Source organism: Heterodontus francisci, chromosome 4 (genome assembly GCF_036365525.1).
Source record: "Heterodontus francisci isolate sHetFra1 chromosome 4, sHetFra1.hap1, whole genome shotgun sequence".
Classification (NCBI taxonomy): Eukaryota; Metazoa; Chordata; class Chondrichthyes; order Heterodontiformes; family Heterodontidae; genus Heterodontus; species Heterodontus francisci.
The window spans coordinates 95,793,824-95,815,430 of NC_090374.1; the positions used below are offsets into that span (position 1 = coordinate 95,793,824).

Genomic DNA, 21,607 nt, shown 5'->3' on the forward strand with positions numbered 1-21,607 from the left:
TCTACCCTGAGGCACAGTGTGGCTTTCGTGCAGAGAGATCGACTATTGACATGCTGTTCTCCCTTCGTCAGATACAGGAGAAATGCCGTGAACAACAGATGCCCCTCTACATTGCTTTCATTGATCTCACCAAAGCCTTTGACCTCGTCAGCAGACGTGGTCTCTTCAGACTACTAGAAAAGATCGGATGTCCACCAAAGCTACTAAGTATCATCATCTCATTCCATGACAATATGAAAGGCACAATTCAACATGGTGGCTCCTCATCAGAGCCCTTTCCTATCCTGAGTGGTGTGAAACAGGGCTGTGTTCTCGCACCCACACTTTTTGGGATTTTCTTCTCCCTGCTGCTTTCACATGCGTTCAAATCCTCTGAAGAAGGAATTTTCCTCCACACAAGATCAGGGGGCAGGTTGTTCAACCTTGCCCGTCTAAGAGCGAAGTCCAAAGTACGGAAAGTCCTCATCAGAGAACTCCTCTTTGCTGACGATGCTGCTTTAACATCTCACACTGAAGAATGCCTGCAGAGTCTCATCGACAGGTTTGCGTCTGCCTGCAATGAATTTGGCCTAACCATCAGCCTCAAGAAAACGAACATCATGGGGCAGGATGTCAGAAATGCTCCATCCATCAATATTGGCGACCACGCTCTGGAAGTGGTTCAAGAGTTCACCTACCTAGGCTCAACTATCACCAGTAACCTGTCTCTAGATGCAGAAATCAACAAGCGCATGGGTAAGGCTTCCACTGCTATGTCCAGACTGGCCAAGAGAGTGTGGGAAAATGGCGCACTGACACGGAACACAAAAGTCCGAGTGTATCAGGCCTGTGTCCTCAGTACCTTGCTCTACGGCAGCGAGGCCTGGACAACGTATGCCAGCCAAGAGCGACGTCTCAATTCATTCCATCTTCGCTGCCTTCGGAGAATACTTGGCATCAGGTGGCAGGACTATATCTCCAACACAGAAGTCCTTGAAGCGGCCAACACCCCCAGCTTATACACACTACTGAGTCAGCGGCGCTTGAGATGGCTTGGCCATGTGAGCCGCATGGAAGATGGCAGGATCCCCAAAGACGCATTGTACAGCGAGCTCGCCACTGGTATCAGACCCACCGGCCGTCCATGTCTCCGTTATAAAGACGTCTGCAAGCGCGACATGAAATCGTGTGACATTGATCACAAGTCGTGGGAGTCAGTTGCCAGCATTCGCCAGAGCTGGCGGGCAGCCATAAAGACAGGGCTAAATTGTGGCGAGTCGAAGAGACTTAGTAGTTGGCAGGAAAAAAGACAGAGGCGCAAGGGGAGAGCCAACTGTGCAACAGCCCCAACAAACAAATTTCTCTGCAGCACCTGTGGAAGAGCCTGTCACTCCAGAATTGGCCTTTATAGCCACTCCAGGCGCTGCTTCACAAACCTCCAGGCGCGTATCCATTGTCTCTCGAGATAAGGAGGCCCAAAAAAAAAAAAGAATAGAGGTTACACCCCGCCTGTAGTGTATTTTCCATGGGATTCAGGCAGCTCCATATCAACTCCTGGCACTATCAATCAGATTTTAAATTTAAATGATATGGCACAGCACTCCTTATGGAAATAGTTTTGTTTAATCTAGTGAAGCACTCTGCCTGAAGAAGGGGGAGTGAGAAAGGAAAACAAAGGTCACCTGTTATAAAATGGCAAGCCCTGTATTCACAGCTATTGTGGAGCAGCCCAGCTCACTCTAACTTAAAGAAGCTGTGTAGTTTTAAGCAGGAAAAAAAAGATGTACGGTAAATCAAATGGGCTGTTCAATGAAGTAGCAAAGTCATTTTTAAAGATTTTATGTGACAAATGTACAATTAAAAAAAGTTCTTGATGGAAAAGGTTTCTAAATGTTTATACAATAAAATACATAAATTTCTTATTCCACCATGGTGTTGAAGGATGTCTCAAAATGTGCATTGTTACAGTGCATTTAGTAAAAGTTCAGAAATCTACTCAAACTGCCCGCTTCAGTTCAAAGTTAAGGTCTTTTAACCCTTTGCATTCAATATGGTGTAATTTAGTGATCTCTAATTTGCCAAAATATTATTTTTTAATGTGGGAGTTTTATAACCCTACTATTTAGTAGCAAGGAAATATACACAGGAAAGAAGGACCGTGAATCCATATTCCAGTGCAAGTTATTTAACACAATATGGCATGGAGCAGCATAACATCCCCAGATAGTTTACAATGTTGCCCTATTTATGTACTGAAAACCTAGGCAGATTTTGTTTGGCTGTCACGTTTACAGTTTGATGTCATTAACCGTGGAATTGGGTACAGAGGTAATAATTTCAAAGTCTGCAGATGATGCAAAACTTGGAAATGTAATAAACAGTTTGATGGAGAACACAGACTGGTGAATTGTTCAGACTCGTAGATGCCATTTAGTGCAGAGAAGTGTGCAGTGGTGTATTTAGATGGGAAAAATTAGGAGAGTCAATATAAACTAAATGTTACAATTTTAAAGGGGGTGCAGGAACAGAAAGATGTGCATACATAGACAACTCTTTGAAGGTGGTAGGACAAGATAAAGCATACGGGACCCTTGACTTTATAATCAGAGGCATAAAGTACAAAAGCAAGGAGTTGTGCTAAAGCTTTATAAAACACTGGTTAGATGTCAGCTATGCACCATACTTCAGGAAGAATATCAAGTCCTTGGAAGAAGGTGCAGAAGAGATTTATTAGAATGTACCAAGGATGTGGGACTACAGTTATGTGAAGAGACTAGAGGACCAGAATTTGTTCTCCTTTGAGCCGATAAGGTTAAGGCGAGATTTAATAGAGGTGTTGAAAATTATGAACAATTTTGATAAAATAAATAAGGAGAAACTGTTTCATTGACAGGTCGCTAACCGGAAGAGATGGATTTAAAGTAATTGGCAAAAGAACCAAAAGCGAGATGATTTTTATTTATGCAGCGAGTTATTCTGATCTGGATGTTTCCACTTATCATCTGTAGTTCCTAACTACAGTAAAAATATTCTCCTATGAATGTAGTTTATTTTGTCATTTCTTCAACCAAAATAATTAACTTTTTTGTTAAAAGTTTCATACAGAATAGAAGTTGGGAAATGCCAGCAAAACATAAAAATAGATGAACTAGAAGACTGACTTGTTTCTGTCACTTAGGAGTTTGATGCAGACGGTGAGGAAGAAAGTGCAAGTTACTTAGTTAAAGAATAGAAAAGGCTCTATCGACAAAACCAAGAGCAGACTGCAAAGAGAAATGTTCTCAGTGCAGCCAGGCTTGATAAATTCATTCTTTACTGTTTTGAACTTTTCCCACCTAATATCCTGGAATAGATGAGCAAACATATGAAGAAGCTAAATGTTCTTTTGAGAGTTAATATTTGCTGTGTTTCAGCTTTATAGCTTTTTGACTGTCTAGATCATCCGGTTTATAGGGTGCTACTGGGATCATTAAATTAATCCATATGGTCATTTGAGAAGCACAATTCACTCAGCAGATCTAGGGTTGAATTCAAACTGCTTGTGCAAATTTTAGAGATTTTCAATTTAATGTAAACAATATAAATCACACAGTTTTCCATCTACAGCTAATTTCCTTCATGATACATCGGAAAAGTATACAGACAAATCTGTTTTTCAGTCATGTTGATTGTTGTAATAAAAAAAAGTATGCATTTCAAATGAAATCTTGAACCAGTTATAAAGCTGTGAATCTTAAGAAAAGTATCGGTTTATGATAAATATTTAACAAAGCATTATTCCTGCAATAATTTAGATCTAACTGGTGCTCAAGATGGCAGCGTTCGCATGTTTGAGTGGGGTCACTCACATCAGCTAGCATGCTTTCGACCTTCTGGCAATTCCAGGATAACCAGAATACGATTTAATCATCAGGGTAATAAGGTATGTTATCTGGAGAAAGAGAGCCTACAGATTGCTTAAACAAGTTCATTCATTAAGTTTTTATATACATTTATACATATGTGTGCATGGATTTTTTTTTGTTTCTGCATTTTGTCACCACCCAGATGAGGGATGACTGTACTAGACAGTCAAACAATTTGTATTTGGCATGTACCAAAACATCAAGCATTCCTTGAATGGGCATATAATGTTTATGGAGAGCTTAGAGCTTCTTCTGTACTATCCCAAATGATATCCTGAATCCCAACATAACAGAATGGATGTGGGACTGTAGTAGTTGTTATACTTAATAGCAAACCAGAGGCCATGAACTGTAAACTTCAATTCAATAAATCTGAAAATGTTTGAGTACAAGTAAACGTAAAAGACATTGAATTGTTATGAACCCAACTGGTTTGCTAGTGACTTAAACCTCTCTCCCCTATCTCTTTACCTCAATTCTAACAAGTGCTTATAGCTTTGTTCTTTACAGAGACCATACATTCCACTGCTTCTACTGCTTATCTCCTTCCTCTTGTCTACCAAGCCAAACCTTACCTCAGGCCCACCCTATTTTTACCTACCTGATCGTAGCCAGAGCATCTCTAGCAATGGCTTCTCTGATCAAACTTGCTGTGTCATCAGGAGTTCCCCAAGGATTTATCCTTCGCCTGTTCCTCATCTGCATGCTGCCCTTGGCAACATTATGCACTACTGTGGGATCAACTTCAACATGTATATTGCCTACTTCCATCTCCAAATCATCGTCCACCTCTGGCCCTATCTCAACTCATCTTACACTGAAATCCTGAGTTAAGCATTTGTCACCTCTGGACTCAGTTATTCCAGCTCTCTCCTTGACCACCTATAAACTTCAGCTCATTCAAAACTGCTGCTGTTAACCTATCCTGCACCTATTCTCATTCACTCATCACCCTTGTTCTTGGTGATCTGCATGGACTCCTGATTTTCCCAATACATCCTTGTACTTAAATCTCTCCATGGTCTCAACCTTCTGTAACATTCTCTTGCCCTGCAATCCACACCCTTTTAGCACACTATCCCATCCCTCTTGTGGATCCACCCCACCTTTGGAAGTCATGATTTCAGCAGATTAGGTCCCGCTTTCTAGAATTCCCTCATTGATTTTTCCCACACCATCACCTCACTTAAACATTGTTGCAAAGGTGGGTTTTATGGTCACCGTTCCTAATCATTCTTCCTTTGACTGGCCATCAAGTTTTCTTTTTGCCTCAGTAAACCACCTTAAGATGTCTTTCTACATTTGAAGCCACTATATAAATGCAAGTTGTTACCCTACAGTGGAGGGGACCTGACAAATCTAGCTGACATGTGACTCAAGTTCCACACTGGATGGTTGACTCTTAATGGCTTCTCAAGTAATGTAGCAAACCATCCACTTGTAAGAATAATCACTTCTTAGGATAAAGAGGGGTGAGAGTAATAAATGCAACCTTCCCAGTGGCAGCCACATTCGAGCACAAAGGAAAATAAGAGAAACATCAATATTATATTTTTTAAATCCCATTGAAATTGTTCAATAAATCCAAAATTGTCTGTCATTTTGTGTTGAGTCTCTTTCTATTGTAAACTGTTTTGAAACTTTTGATCCTTAATAGCTGACTATCTCCAGATGATACAGCTAGAAACTCCAATGCTTGAACCAAAAGACCTTTTTTTTGGGAGTAGTGAAAATCGTGCCAATGTCATTTTGCCTTTTAAGATGCTGGCACAGTGTTAAATGTTAAAGCGGCAGAAACCATTGTTACAATGAGGTTTAAAGCCCAGTCTGCTTTTCCATATTAATGCATGACACTACATAAACAATATGTAAACAAACTCTTTTTCTCACTTCCAAGTCTTCAGTATATGATCTTTAGTTGACCTGCCTAGAGTTTCAAAGTGCTAATAGCAAAGAAATAATTTCAGTATTTGTCTTCTCATTGCTATTGTGTAATTGAAATTTTGGAAGAAAGCAAAAACCACCACAAGATTTCAGACAGAATGGTAAAGGAGGAGGGGTAGCCCTGATCGTAAATGATGGCATAGGACGTTAATAAGAAGGGATCTGGCCTCAGAAGGTCATGAAGTAGAATCAGTTTGGATGGAAATTAGGAATAGCAAGAGTCAGAAAACACTGGGAGTAATTTACAGGCCCCCTAACAGTAGTTATATTATAGGACAGAACATTAAATGGAAAATTATTGGAGCATGTAAAAAAAGGTAATGCATTAATTATGGGGGACTTCATATGCATATAGACTGGGACAACAGTGGTCTAGAAGATGAATTTGTAGAATGCTTTTGTGACAGTTTCTTGGAGAAATACGTTGTAGAACCAACTAGGAATAAAGCTATCGTAGATCTCGTATTGTGCAATGAAGCAGGGTTAATAAGCAATGTCATAGTAAAAGATCCACTGGGAAATAGTGATCATAATACCATTGAATTTCATGTTAAGTTTGAAAGTGATACATTTCAATCACAAACAAAAACCTTAAATTTAAACAAAGCCAATTACAAAAGTATGAGGGGCGAACTGGCTAATGTTAATTGGGTAAATAGATAAAATAGATATATGGCAGTAAATGAACAGTGGGCAACATGTAAAGAAAGAATTCAAAAGGTTCAACAAAAGTACATTCTGTTCAAAAACCCGTCCAGAAAGACCCATCCGTGGCTCACTCAGGAAGTTAAGGAGAGTATTAGATTAAAAGAAAAGGCTTACAATGTTCCAAAAAATAGTAGCAAGTCTGAGGATTGGGAGTGTTTTAGAAACCATAAGAGGGCCACCAAAAAGTTGATAAAAAAGAGAAGAAATAGAATGAGAGTAAATTAGCCAGCAATATAAAAACAGATTGCAGGAGCTTTTATAAGTACATAAAAAGGAAGAAAGTCGTTAAAGTAGACGTTGGTCCCTTAGAGGCAGAGATAGGAAAAATCATTATGGGGAATGAGGAAATGGCAGAGGCATTGAACAAATATTTTGTGTCTGTCTTCACAGTAGAAGACACAAGTTCCATACCAGAAATAGGCAGTAACATAGGGGCTATAAAGAGTGAGAAAATTAAGGATATTGATATCAGTCGAGAAAAAGTATTGGCGAAACTTGAGAGACTAAAATCTGCCAAGTGGGCAACAAGATGGCAAATGGCGTATTCTGTAGGGAAGTGTGAAATTGTTCACTTTGGTCGTAAAAATAGAAAAGCAGAATATTTTTTAAAAGGTGTGAAACTGGTAAGTGGTGATGTTCAAAGAGACTTGGGGGTACTTATACAAGGAACGCGCAAAGTTAATATGCAGGTGCAGCAGGTTTTTAGGAAGGCAAATGGCATGTTGGCCTTTATTGCAAAGGGATTGGAGTACAGGAATAAAGAAGTCTTACTAAAGTTGTACAGGACTTTGGTGAGACCGCCCCTGGAATACTGCGTGCAGTTTTGGTCTCCATATTTAAGAAAGGATATACTTGCACTGTAGGCAGTGAAGTCAAGATTTACTAGATTGGTCCCTGGGATGAGGGGGTTGTCCTATGATGAGAAGCTGAGTAAATTGGGCCTATATTCTCTGGAGTTTAGAAGAATGAGAGGCGATCTAATTGAGACATACAAGATTCTGAAAGGACTTGATAGGGTAGAACCTGAGAGATTGTTCCCACTGGTCAGGGAATCTGGAACACGGGGACACAGTCTCAGGATAACGGGCCAATCATTCAGGACTGAGATGAGGAGAAATTACTTCACTCAAAGGGTTGTGACTCTTTGAATGCTCTACCCCAGAGGGCTGTGGATGCTCCATCATGGAATACATTTAAGGCTGGGATAGATAGATTTTTGGTCTCGCAGGGCATCAAGGGATATGGGGAGCAGGCAGGAAAGTGGAATTGAAGCTCAAGATCAACCATGATCCTCTTGAAAGGCAGAGCATGCTCGATGGGCCATATGGTGGTCTACTGCTCCCATTTCTTGTGTTCTTTTGTACAATTAATGGGCCTTTATAGAAATGGAAAACAATGCAGTTCCTTGAGAGTTACGAGTATGTAACCATATGTCTTTTTATCAGTTTGGTATTGTTGACGGAGATGGATTCCTGAGCTTCTGGCAAACAAGTCCAATTGCTTTAGGAGTGACACCAAAACCGTACCTGGTGAGCTGATAATTAACTGCCTTTATATGGTTAAATTCAATATGTTAATACATTGCATGCTGTTTTATTAACATGCTGCATGTTCATTACTTAAATTATGTTTTATTTTTCAGACCTGGCAGTGCCATAACAAAACTGCAAATGATTTTCTTTTTGTTAGTTCATCTACTTTAATAGCAACGGCAGGGCAGTCTAGTGACAGCAGGTAAGATTATCAAATGTACATTTATTTCGAGATGTGTATAAGATATCTTGATCTTTGTTTTTTCGAAGCCTCACTGGACTAATATTAAGTAAACATTTAGTCGATTCTACATTGAAACAAGCACTAGTGTTCTTTTGAAAATGACTGCTCAGAATCATTTGTGCTTCTGATACTTAATTAGTAGTGTCATCTCAAATACTATTTTTAGCTTTACACTAAACTTCACAAGCAATTTTCATCTCACCCTCTGACTTCCTTTTGAAACAAATTCCTGTTTTAGATTGTGTCATACTCCATGCATGAACTCAACTTGCGTATTGTCAGAATGATCTGATTGCTACTGAGCCAAATAGACCAAGAATGTGCCATTTCAATCCTAATCTACATTGTTAACCAATTGCAGTATGCCTGAGAAAGGGAAGATTTGTCAGCAAGGATTCCTGCTCCTTATCACTATTAACTAATAGTACATATGTATGACCATTGGATTAGAATAGAATCAGGATTAGCTGTGGTGATCTTCATTACTAAACAGCCCACTAATATTAATTATCCAAGCAGGAGCAGAAGTGGACGCTGTTTGTGAGGGAGCGAATATGGGTTAGGAAATTCAGCTCAGGGTCCATCAGGTCACAAATTTTGTGATCAGTCTCAATCAACCCCATACAGTGGCCAGAGAGGGGAAATGGGTTTGACGGTGAGGGTATAGAGTTTGTGGCGAGGGCTGAAGATAATGACTTCTGTATTACCAGTGTTTATCTGAAGGAAATTGCAATTTACATGTGATTATGTATCAAAGAGGCAGTGTACCTATCAAGATAGGTGATGCAGAGGTCAAGCTGGGTGTTTTCAGTGTACATGTTTCAACTGCACAATACAATGCAATCTACATATTTCACTTACTTAGTTTTTCTGAGTTCCTCTTTTCCAAAACTCTGGAATTAAGTGAAAATCTAAAGGTGCTATTTTATTCCAATTTTTTTTTACATTAATTTTCTTTTTTTTGAAACAGTTTCTCAAAAGCTTATGTCAACTGTGACTAGAAGACAGTCAAGTTTAAAAGTTGATGATTATCCGAATTCCTGAAGTATAAGTTGAAAGTGCCAGCATTTGAGCGAACAAACAAAATAAAATGATAAGCAAAACTACCCTCCAGCACCCCTCCATCCCATCCTCTAAGCGCATACTCCCACCACACCCTCTGATCTAGAAGCCCTCTTTATCCCAGCTGGCCTCACTTGGCATTCTACCGCATCAGCTCACTGCCATATACTCCCATATTCCTATGGGTTTTGTTCCCTCTCTCAGGCTATCCTAATCCTGCATCATTTCCGCTTACAGTAATGCTCCCCCCATTAATCTAAGTTCTTGTTCTCAGCACTCTTCACTGTTCTCCCCACCATATGCAGGTCGTCATTAGACTATCTACAACAGTGCATTAGCTGCTTTCATTGGGAAAGAGATTTATCCTAACATCGGGTTTTCACAGACAAATCCTGCTATTGTTCTAGACATTGGATGGTAGAGATTCTCTCTTTTCAGTACAAGCCTGAACTCTCTCAATGCAGATGCTCTGAATTATAATGGCATAAGTCTACTACATGCATTTCAAGTGCTGTAACCTGCAGGGCTATGGACCAAATGCTGGAAAGTGGGATTAGGCTGGGTGGCTCATTTTTTGGCCAGTGCAGACATGATGGGCCAAGTGGCCTTTTTCTGTGCCAGAAACTTTCTATGATTCTGTGACATGCTTTTTTGGTATTGGTTGCTAACTAAACTATTTCTAAAGAATGTAATACATTACTTCATTACCATCCCTGGGTATGCTCTGTCTCACTGGTGGGACAGTCCCACCAGAGGCTGCAGAATAGTGGTCTACAGGTGGAAGGGAGTGGCTTTGGGAGTCTTGAACATTTACTGTGGACCCATGAAGGCTCATGCTATCAGGGCAAACATGAACAAGAAAACAAAGTGCTGATTGCCACCTTCTGCCCTCCCTCGGCTGACCAATCAGTATTCTCCATGTTGAACACCACTTGGAAGAAGAACTGAGGGGAACAAGGACATACAGTGTACTCTGGGTGGGGGACTTCAATGTCCATCACTAAGAGTGGCTCGGTAACTCTTCACAGTTGAGTATATAGCTGCCAGAATGGGCTTGCAGCAGTGATGAGAAAACAACATGAGGGAGAAACCTACTTGACCTTGACCTCACCAATCTATCTATTGCAAATGCTTCTGTCCATGATATTGGGAGGAGTGACCATTGCACAATCCTTCAGTCCCATCTTCTCCATTGTGTTGTGTGACACTGCCATGATGCTAAACCATGCTGCTAAAAAAAAAAATGAGAGATTCATAACAGTTCTAGCAGTTCAAAACTGGACATCCATGAAGCACTGTGGGCCATCAGCCTCAACAGAATCTGCCACAATCTGAAACGTTATGGCCCAGTGTAACCCTCACTCAACAATTACCATAGAGCCAAGGGACCAACCCTGGTTCAATGAGGAGTGTAGAAGGGCATGCCAGGACCAGCACTAGGCATACCTGAAAATGAAGTGCCAATCTGGTGAAGCTACCAGACAGGATATGCTATACAGCGGAAGCAGCAAATAGACAAAGCTAAGCAATCCCACAACCAATACGTCAGATCAAAGCTCTGCAGTCCTGCCACATCCAGTCATGAATGGTGGTGGACATTTAAACTATTGGGAGGAAGAGGAGGAGACTGCACGAACATCCCAGTCATCAACCAAGGTAGAGTCCAGCACGTGAGTGCAAGAGACAAGGCTGAAGCGCTCGCAACCATCTTCAACCATAAGTGGCAAGTGAATGATTCATCTCAGCCTCCTCCTGAGGTCCCCACTATCTCAGATGCCAGTTTTCAACTATTTCGATCCATTCTACGATAAAGCAAAGGCTGTGTGCCCTGACAATGTCTAGCTGTAGTGCTGAAAACACATGCTGCAAAACTAACCACACTGCTAGTTAAGCTGTTCCAGTACAGCTACAGCACTGGCATCTACCTGAAAATGGGTAAAATTGCTCAGGTATGTCCTGTCTACAAAAAGCAGGGCAAATCCAATCTGACCATTTACTGCCCCATCAATCTACTCTCAATTATCAGCGAAGTGATAGAAGGTGTTGTTGACAGTGCTATCAAGCGGTTTAGTCTATCCCTACTAGTGGTCCAGAGGTTTATTCTGGGTATCAACGACTCAAGACTACCAAATTATTGTTCACACACAGCACGATTATTCAGCATTTCAGAATCTTATTTTGAGCAGTGATTATACTCGCGCATCCACGTAAGCTAGATTACTTAGGTTCATCCGAGAGTCAGAATGGAGCAGATGATCAGTCCTCCCCTTCCGATTCTCCAAGTAGTTGATCAGACTATTTAGTCCTGGAGCACGCTTACTTATACGCTGTTTTGTGCATGCTACCTGCATGATCAGCTCAGGATGGGCCGGGCCTGACTACCCGATGTACAGTGATTAGTAGGTCAGCTGTTGCTAACGCCACAGGTGAGCTACGGCAGCCACAGTCGGTCAACCTTTCACCGGTTTTGACCTCTGCTTATTTTTGGTAGCCTCATCCCTCAAGTTGCGACCACATTGCATAGCTAGTTCTCTGTTCTCCAACCCTTGTCTGATAATGAGGCATTACTTCACTCCGCCAACTCCCAGTCTCCAAGCAACCAACCCACATGGCGTGTCTGTTACAAATTTAGCAGTAAGTTAAGCATGCCTTCATCAGACCTTGCAGGTGTTAGTACATCCATTTCCCCTTCAGCAATTCAATTACACCACACTGCTGTCTCATCACGTAGCCTACGTCCCTGCTGTGGACTTGTTTACCACTTTTAGCTGCGCGCACAACTTTCCCCACATACCAGGTTACATACGCTTCACGGGTTGGATGGTGGTCGCCTACAGAGCTCCACCCTTTAAACCTTACCTGGCCCCTTCACGGTCCAGTTAGGTTTAGATAAAACCCTCCAACTCGTGATCCTCCAACCTCCCCGAGGAGTCGCTCTTGGAAAACCTCTCGTATAAGTGCTTGTTTTTCCTGTTTCTTAGTTCATCGCCTTAGCTGACAGAGGATAATGCAGAGGCAGAGCTACACCACAAGCTGAGCTACAATCAGAACATTTGAGAATATTCTGATCCAGGGGTGAATTTGCATGTTCCCACCAGGTGGTCACCTGTATTTCCTCAGTGTCCTGTTGCACTTGCCTACTCCTTTGCTGGAGGATGTAATAAATCTTATGCACTCAGTCCAGTCCTTGTCTAACCTCTGTCATATGCTCTTGCAATGGGGCTATGAGGTATGAGAATTGGCTAACATACAGTTGCAGATCGTCCCTCAAAATTTCAGTGGCATTGAGGACCACTACCTCTCGCCTGTGTATGTCCACCAGTTCCACCTGGCCTATCCTTGAGTGAAGTGTTGGGGTAAAACATACTGTACTATTCTCTAGGGGGCACTGTGTCTTACCATGCCAGAATGATGTCTGGGAGGTGGTCACACAATATTTCCCCTTATTCATGTAAGCAACCAAGTTGGACTCATATCCGCTGATACTGCCTCCATCGTAAAATTAACTGTCGCATTAAAACCACAGAATGTTTCCTCAGTGGCATAGATAGATTGTGAACACACCATAGTTGATTCTCCCATACAATATCCTCTCAATGACGTTCTCAGCATTACTTTCCTAGAGCGGACCGCATAGGGGTGAATGTGATACACAAAATGGAGTCCTTCCCTCATTACTCCAATGTTCTCTACTCGGTATATATCCTTAGGTGCATGATTCACAGGAATAATAGGTATTGCCAGTACCATTCCCAATAACATTCCTTCCTTTTCAATACAGTTAGTATTAGTAGCATACACACGAGTTAATCCCCTGAGTTGGCAACCGGTCAGATTGGTGAGTTACACAACCACGTTCTTAATCTGATCATTACTGATCCAGAGGGGTACCTCTCCTTGGTGAATTTGCCTCAGCTTTTCCCGGGCCTGTTCGACAATCCAACAACCATAGGTCGAACAGGCATCGTTCTTAGCTGCTCTCTTTCCTGACTCCTCCACTTCCCTAGACAGTTTGATTGTTTTTGTATGATCCTCGATGGTGGGCACCAATTTAACCCATTTGATCAGTCTTTGGGCATTCTGCAACCCATCTGTTTGAATCTTTTGTCCATCGCTTAGAATTTCTTTCAGCTGAGCGCTGAGGGTCCTAACCGTTTGGTCCAAATTGGCTATGTCTAGGGTGTTTACTGTTCCTGTCCCAGTATTAAAACCTGTTAATACATCATTCACCAATCCTCTTTTACTCCTTCTCAAATTTTCCCAAGACCCTTATCTCGGCCCGGTCACATGACTCCAAGCCCAGTCTCCCACCGGAGCGCTGGCCTGGGATCCCTTTGCCTGTTTCCTGTTCAATCACTTGTTTCACCGATCTTTCATATATTGTTCTAGTCAGATTTGAGCACCACAGGGGTAATCCCAAGTCTGAGATGTTTACGATCATGGGTGCCAACTCATGGTGTACATTATCTACAAAATTTTATTCTCTTTTGTTAAAAAGAGTCCATTTTCTGGTCCTGGAACTTCATGTGGGCACAGTATCTCTGTTGGCGGGGTAGGGGTTTCTGTCGTCGTGGTGGAGGGAGCTGTTGTGGTAGGGTGACTTAGGCAGATGTTTCTTTTGACCACCACAGTTGAGGTGGGTCTTGTGAGGCTACATGTTAGGTTTACACACTCTTCTGTTGGGTTCGGGAAACACGACACCGACCGTATCACGTTGATGCAGAAGTGACTATTGTTCGATGAAGTTAAACAGATCCAGTTGCCGAGCGCTAGTCCTCCCCTTGGGATATCATCCGCCCCCATTTGTACTTGTTCACCTCCTCCTTTAGAACGTACAAAACAGATGGGCTGTTTCCCGTCTGTGCTTAAATCGCTTGTACTGTCCCTGGTCCCATTATGACACAACTTTGTTTCCTGGCATTTCGGATCTTTGGTGGCTGCTTGCTTTCTATTCCCTCCTCCCAGGGCCAGAAGGACCCCGATGGCTACCATGAACCTCGTCATCCTACAAGACAAAATATTTACACTTTGTTAAGGCTCTTTTACTCAAAGGCCTTGCCAGAGGGGTTAGAAATCTGTAAAGAGTTCTGCCCAGTGGTGCGGCTTTTGAGGTTTCCGGTTACTTCGACGAGATCGAAAGGTCAGAAGGGTATGCTCCCCACAATCGGATGGTCACCGACCTCACTGTCACCCTGGTCAGTCCCAATGGGGTATCGGAGGGGCGTCCTCTTCCGACCCTTCTGAGTCGTTATCATTGTCATCCTTGTCCCAAACTAATGGGCTTATTGAGGAATCGAGATGCACTTTCTTCATTTGGTTAATGTGAAATCATTTAACATGTTTGGGCAATTGGATGGCATAAACCATAGGACATGGGCCTTTGTACAAGGGTTCAAATACTCACACCCTTGCATAGTTTCTTACCATGACCTGGTCCCCAATATCCCATTCTTGGGACTTGCCCAGTATCAGCAGTAGTTTGTTCTGCCGCTGCTTCATCCCGATATTACTAGCTGCACTTTCATGTAACAATTGCAATTGGTTCCACAGATCTCAGGTGAATTTATGTTTAGTTACCTCCTGTGTCTGCTGTTCTGTCAGTGTGGGTATCAACAGGTGGGTGGGGATATGCATGAGGACTAGGGGCAGTACTTCATCCCATCGCTGAGACCGTCCCTCCAACTCTTTTTGCAAAGCTGTTTTAATGGTTCTGGTCATGCGTTCCAGTATCCTCGATGACTGGGGGTTGTGTGACACAGGCCATTTGCCCTCTATCCCCAGTAACTTTAGAGTTGGCTGCATCACCTGTCCAGTGAAGTGTCTTCCCTGATCCGATTTCACTGGATCAGGCAATCCCCATCTCGAGAACACCTCATTGACCAGAGTCCTAGCAGTCCACAAAGCTGCGGCTGACTTAGAAGGAAAAACCTCCACCCATTTAGTAAAATTGTCCAGTAATACCAGGCAGTGCTTATTCCCCTTTTGGTGGTGGGTAAGGGTCCAATAATCTAGATTGACCGCCATGGTCCCTCCGCCCGTCGGGTCACTCCCAATTCTGCCTTCCTTTTCTGGGGATCTGGGTTATTCACCAGGCATAGCAAACATCCCTTCACATAACCCTCTACATCTAGTCTTATCCCGGGCCACCATCCTACTTGTTTAATATGTTCCCAAGTTCCCTCACTTCTGAGCTGTCCCACACCAGGGCCTCCGTGGGCTAACTGCATCACTTCTTGTCTGTCCCCTTCAGGCACCACCTACTTGTTTCCCTTGAATAGCATGTCTTTCCTCACCATTATGTCACTAGCCTGCCATGGTCCTTCCAATTCTTTTCCTCCTTGTTTTGCTCTGATAGCCTTCAAAATTGAATTCTTATGTTGAACCTCCTTGAGATCAGGGGGTAGGGGCACTGATGTGGCCTCTCGCTTGCCCGTTTTGGCCACCACCATTCCAGATTCATAGGGGACCCAGGGACTACCCTTTTTGGCTCCCTCCTTTGCCAGTTCATTAGCCTTTCTGTTTCCTTCCCAATCATCAGATTCACTATCACTAGTGTCCACTAGTCCTCCCATTGCTCATACTATGCCCCTAGTTTGTTTGTACCCTCCTCTATCTGCACACCTTTTCCTGGCAAGGACCATGATTTCCCTCTTGATATTGACTAAGCTGTTGCTCCTTAACCAGGCACAGGTATGCAACCTTTAGGTCAGTGCACTGTCCCTCGGTCTCTTCCACCGTGCAGCATTGAGTGTGTGCTTCCTCAGCCCAGGAGTCACTCTGGTGCTGATTGTTCACACTCTTGACTCTCAATAAACTGTAGTCGGCTACACCACTTTTCCTTGTCAACTTCATGCTTTTCGAAATCCTCCTTGCAACCTTGTCGCTCCTCTTCCAATTCTTTTAGTAATTGATTCACTACCGCTTCTCTCTCCACCCGTTCCTGTCTTAACTTCTGCATCTCCTCCTGGACATTTTGTTTCTTTTGTCCTTTCTGTGGCCAACTTCCGAGTGGACCCTTGTGTCCACTCATCCACTTCCCCATCACTCCTTGAGGGGCACCTTTTTCCCTATATAACCTTTACACTAACGCGTCCATGGTTAGTCTAGTCATTTCTTTTACTTCAACCTCCTGGCTGGCTCGCCAGCCAGTCTATCCCCACTTCTGGTCCGGAGTTTATTCTAGGTATTAATGACTCAAGACTACCAAATTATTGTTCAGAACTTATAACTTACTATCTATGACTAGGGCGGCACAGTGGTTAGCACCGTAGCCTCACAGCTCCAGCGACCCGGGTTCAATTCCGGGTACTGCCTGTGTGGAGTTTGCAAGTTCTCCCTGTGTCTGCGTGGGTTTCCTCCGGGTGCTCCGGTTTCCTCCCACATGCCAAAAGACTTGCAGGTTGAAAGGTAAATTGGCCATTAGAAATTGCCCCTAGTATAGGTAGGTGATAGGGAAATATATAGGGATAGGTGGGGATGTGATAGGAATATGGGATTAGTGTAGGATTAGTGTAAACGGGTGGTTGATGGTCGGCACAGACTCGGTGGGCCGAAGGGCCTGTTTCAGTGCTGTATCTCTAAACTAAACTACCGTACTTCAATTATGGTAAAAGCATTAAAGTTCATAGCTGAGCCAGTGTCTGAAAATGGGAAGCTGTTTGCAAATGTTAGTCTTTCAAGTTCTACTTTTTTGAAGAACAGTAGGAAATGAAGAACTTATGGATGTACATGATATGAAGTAGATTTATCACAATTATTTTTTCTCCCCCTCCAGGAATATCTGCCTCTGGGATACACTTGTGCCACAAGCCAATAGTCTAGTTCATGGTAAGTTTAGTTGAAAATATGTGGTGTCAAATTAGCAATAACATTGATAAAACTTTATAGGCATTAGTTAGTGAAAAATACTTCAGAATAATTGCAGAAAAATAATTAATTTGGAGCATAGTAGTTTTTGACTTTTAACAAATGATGCATAATGCCCTCTTGTACAGTTGAAAGTTTCCAAAAAAATAAGATTTTGGATTTTTTTTTAAAGATCAAAATTCTGCAATACTGTTCAGCTGCAGAGGCCCTAAGCTCTGAAGCTCTCTCCCTAAACCTGTCTTTCCCTCTACCTCCCTTTCCTCCTTTAAGACACTCCTTGAAAGCTGCTATTTTGACCAAGCTTTTGACCATCTGCCCTAATATCTCATTATGTGGCTCAGTGTCAAATTTTGTTTGATAACACTCCTTTGAATCACCTTGAGATGTTTTGCTACTTTAAATGCTCTTTATAAATGCAAGTTATTGTTGTAAATAGGGGTAGTGTCAGATAGGAACAGGAGTAGGCCATTCAGCCCATTGAGCCTACTCCACTATTCAGTATGACCATGGCTGATCATCCACTTCAATGCCTTTTTCCCACACTATCCCCATATCCCTTTATCTCATTTGTATTTAGAAATCTGTCAATCTCTGCTTTAAACATACCCAATGACTGAGCTTCCACAGCCCTCTGTGGTAGAGAATTCCAAAGATTCACAACCCTCTGAGGCACAGTGGCGCAGCGGTTAGTACCGCAGCCTCACAGCTCCAGCGACCCGGGTTCAATTCTGGTTACTGCCTGTGTGGAGTTTGCAAGTTCTCCCTGTGTCTGCGTGGGTTTCCTCCGGGTGCTCCGGTTTCCTCCCACATGCCAAAGACTTGCAGGTTGATAGGTTAATTGGCCATTATAAATTGCCCCTAATATTGGTAGGTGGGATGGAAATATAGGGACAGGTAGGGATGTGGTAGGAATGTGGAATTAGTGTAGGATTAGTATAAATGGGTGGTTGATGGTCGGCACAGACTCGGTGGGCCGAAGGGCCTGTTTCAGTGCTGTATCTCTAAACTAAACTAAACTAAATAAATGTTTCCTCATCTCAGACCTAAGTGGCTTCCCCCTTATTTTGAAATTGTGTCCCCAGGTTCTAGACTCCCCAACCAGGGGAAACATCTTACCTGCATCTACCCTGTCTATCCCTTTAAGTATTCCGCACCACATTTAAATCAGTGTTTAAACTCTACATGGCATTTCCGTCGAATAGAATTGTGATTTTTTTTTGATGCAGTATGCATTAAAGGAATATATTTATATTTACAGTGCAAGGTACATACTTTAAAATACAATTTAAGCATTTACTTGATTATGACAGGCATAGCTGAATGCAGAAAGCAAGAGGTGCGTAAACAAGCTGATAGTCAAAACAGTTAGTTCCTGAAGAGTGATGGACAACAGTAAAAACGCTTACACCCCCAAAAAAATTTTCCAGTTTGTGCAACTTTAACACACTGTTCTCCTGTGCTGGAAAAATGTGAATGAAAAATTATCATCCATGTAGCAATTAGAACTCTTTTGAACTGCAAATTTACGTTTAGCTTCTCTCTTGGATTTTAATTCTGTACTTAAGAATTGTATTTATACTATTGGAATACTTTATTTTGCTTGCATTTCTGTCTTTTAAGTTTACTCTTGCTAATGGGAGACATTTAAGTACAAAAAAATGCATGAAAAATGCAATTTCAATTGTGCAATAAACCTTTTTTCTTTTTGTATTTATATCATTGAAAGTTTAGTATTTCAAATAGAGATTATCAGAGAAGCTTTGTGCTGCAATGTGGGAAAAATGCAATTTGATTTAATTTGGAATGTGATTCCTTTTACTTTTATTTATAAGGAGAGTTTTCTGTTCCTTTTATATTGCGTAAAATCTATGCTGGTACTATTGGTTCCTAACATGCATGTCTTATTCAGTTGCCAGCTGGATTTACTAAGTCCAGCAGCCAGAAGACATTTTTTGTTTTTAAATCAAGTCTTCCCAATGCAGGCTTTAGTGAATGTGGTACATTTATTTTAGAGTTGTCCCCCAGTGTATTAGGAACCTATTGCACTGGCATAGGTCTTGCACATTATCAAAGCAGCTTTAGGAAATGCAGAACTGGGTAGCATCTAGATGTTCTCTATCTTCCCCTCAGCTATAGGCTGAGGTAAGGAACTCATTCTACATTGCTGAACCAGAACACCATGTACAAAAACAAAAGTGTCACTGTTATAAGCATACAGTTTAACAGTGTCACTTGCTCATCGTCCATGTTGAAATAAAATACACATCCAAATGTAGAGTCATCATTATTGAGTTATACTGCCAACCACACATGGTTCTAAGGCCATGCAAAGCAGTGGTCTGTGTATGTTATTACGACCGAGGTGGGAGGAGTGCCCTGTTTATTCTAGTTCCATTTCTCCACAGGTCACATCATATATTTAAATTTTTCCCACTTACCGTTACAGTCAATCAATCATAGACTCTATTTTTATCCCAGAATAAAACCACCAACCAGGTTTCTTTATTAAACAACAAAATTATCAGTTAATTATAAAACAAGCCTTAACCAGTAATGAAGCAAAGCATAAACACAGATTGAAATAGAACCTAGACCAGTACAGCACAGTACAGGCCCTTCGGCCCACGATGTTGTGCCGACCCTTTAACCGACTCTAAGATCAAACTACCTACATGCCCTTCATTCTACTCTCACCCATGTACCTATCCAAGAGTCGCTTGAATGTCCCTAATGTATCTGCTTCTACTACCACTGCTGGCAGTGCATTCCACGCACCCACCACTCTCTGTGTAAAGAACCTACCTCTGACATCTCCCCTAAACCTTCCTCCAATCACTGTAAAATTATGCCCCCTGGTGATAGCCCTTTCCACCCTGGGAAAAAGTCTCTGGCTATCCACTCTATCTATGCCTCTCATCATCTTGTACCCCTCTATCAAGTCACCTCTCATCCTTCTTCACTCCAATGAGAAAAGCCCGAGCTCCCTCAACCTTTCTTCATAAGACATGCCCTCCAGTCCAGGCAGCATCCTGGTAAATCTCCTCTGCACCCTCTCTAAAGCTTCCACATCCTTCCTATAATGAGGCGACCAGAACTGAACACAATATTCCAACTGTGGTTTAAGCAGGGCTTTATAGAGCTGCAGCATAACCTCGCGGCTCTTAAACTCAATCCCCCTGTTAATGAAAGCCAACGCCCCATACGCCTTCTTAACAACCCTATCAACTTGGGTGGCAACTTTGAGGGATCTATGGACATGGACCCCAAGATCCCTCTGTTCCTCCACACTGCCAAGAATCCTGTCTTTAAGCCTGTATTCCGCATTCAAATTCGGCCTTCCAAAATGAATCACTTCACACTTTTCCAGGTTGAACTCCATCTGCCACTTCTCAGCCCAGCTCTGCATCCTGTCAATGTCCCGTTGCAACCTACAACAGCCTTCCACACTATCCACAACTCCAGCAACCTTCGTGTCATCGGCAAACTTACTAACCCAGCCTTCCACTTCCTCATCCAAGTCATTTATAAAAATCACAAAGAGCAGAGGTCCCAGAACAGATCCCTGCGGAACTCCACTGGTCACCGAGCTCCAGGCTGAATACTTTCCATCTACTACCACCCTCTGTCTTCTATGGGCCAGCCAATTCTGTATCCAGACAGCCAAATTTCCCTGTATCCCATGCCTCCTTACTTTCTGAATGAGCCTACCATGGGGAACCTTATCAAACGCCTTGCTAAAATCCATATACACCACATCCACTGCTCTTCCTTCATCAATGTGTTTTGTCACATCCTCAAAGAATTCAGTAAGGCTTGTGAGGCATGACCTGCCCCTCACAAAGCCATGCTGACTATCTCTAATCAAACTATGCTTTTCCAAATAATCATAAATCCTGTCTCTCAGAATCCTCTCCAATAATTTGCCCACCACCGACGTAAGACTGACTGGTCTGTAGTTCCCAGGGTTATCCCTATTCCCCCTTTCTTGAACAAGGGAATAACATTTGCCACCCTCCAATCATCTGGTACTATTCCAGTGGACAGTGAGGGCGCAAAGATCATCGCCAAAGGCGCGGCAATCTCTTCCCTCGCTTCCCGTAATATCCTTGGGTATATCCCGTCTGGCCCCGGGGACTTATCTATCCTCATGTCTTTCAAAATTTCCAGCACCACCTCCTTCTTAACATCAACCTGTTCGAGTATATCAGCCTGTTTCACGCTGTCCTCACAAACGTCCAGGTCCCTCTCACTAGTGAATACTGAAGCAAAGTATTCATTAAGGACCTCCCCTACCTCCTCCGATTCCAGGCACAAGTTCCCTCCACTATCCCTGATCAGCCCTACCCTCACTCTGGCCATCCTCTTGT

At 42.5% G+C, this 21,607-nt stretch overlaps 1 protein-coding gene across 6 annotated transcripts in view; it reads left to right on the forward strand.

The window, feature by feature from the left end:
- The window catches only part of LOC137369151 (dmX-like protein 1), a 289,553-nt gene that overhangs the window by 258,994 nt on the left and 8,952 nt on the right, over positions 1 to 21,607 (forward strand). For 5 of the 6 annotated variants that reach the window (XM_068029885.1, XM_068029887.1, XM_068029886.1 and 2 more), the window contains 4 exons: positions 3,774 to 3,901; positions 7,982 to 8,065; positions 8,179 to 8,270; positions 17,149 to 17,201. In XM_068029885.1, coding sequence (XP_067885986.1) covers positions 3,774 to 3,901; positions 7,982 to 8,065; positions 8,179 to 8,270; positions 17,149 to 17,201 — 357 coding nt within the window. The remainder of the gene's footprint in view (positions 1 to 3,773; positions 3,902 to 7,981; positions 8,066 to 8,178; positions 8,271 to 17,148; positions 17,202 to 21,607) is intronic. The other variant, XM_068029888.1, reaches the window with a different exon arrangement.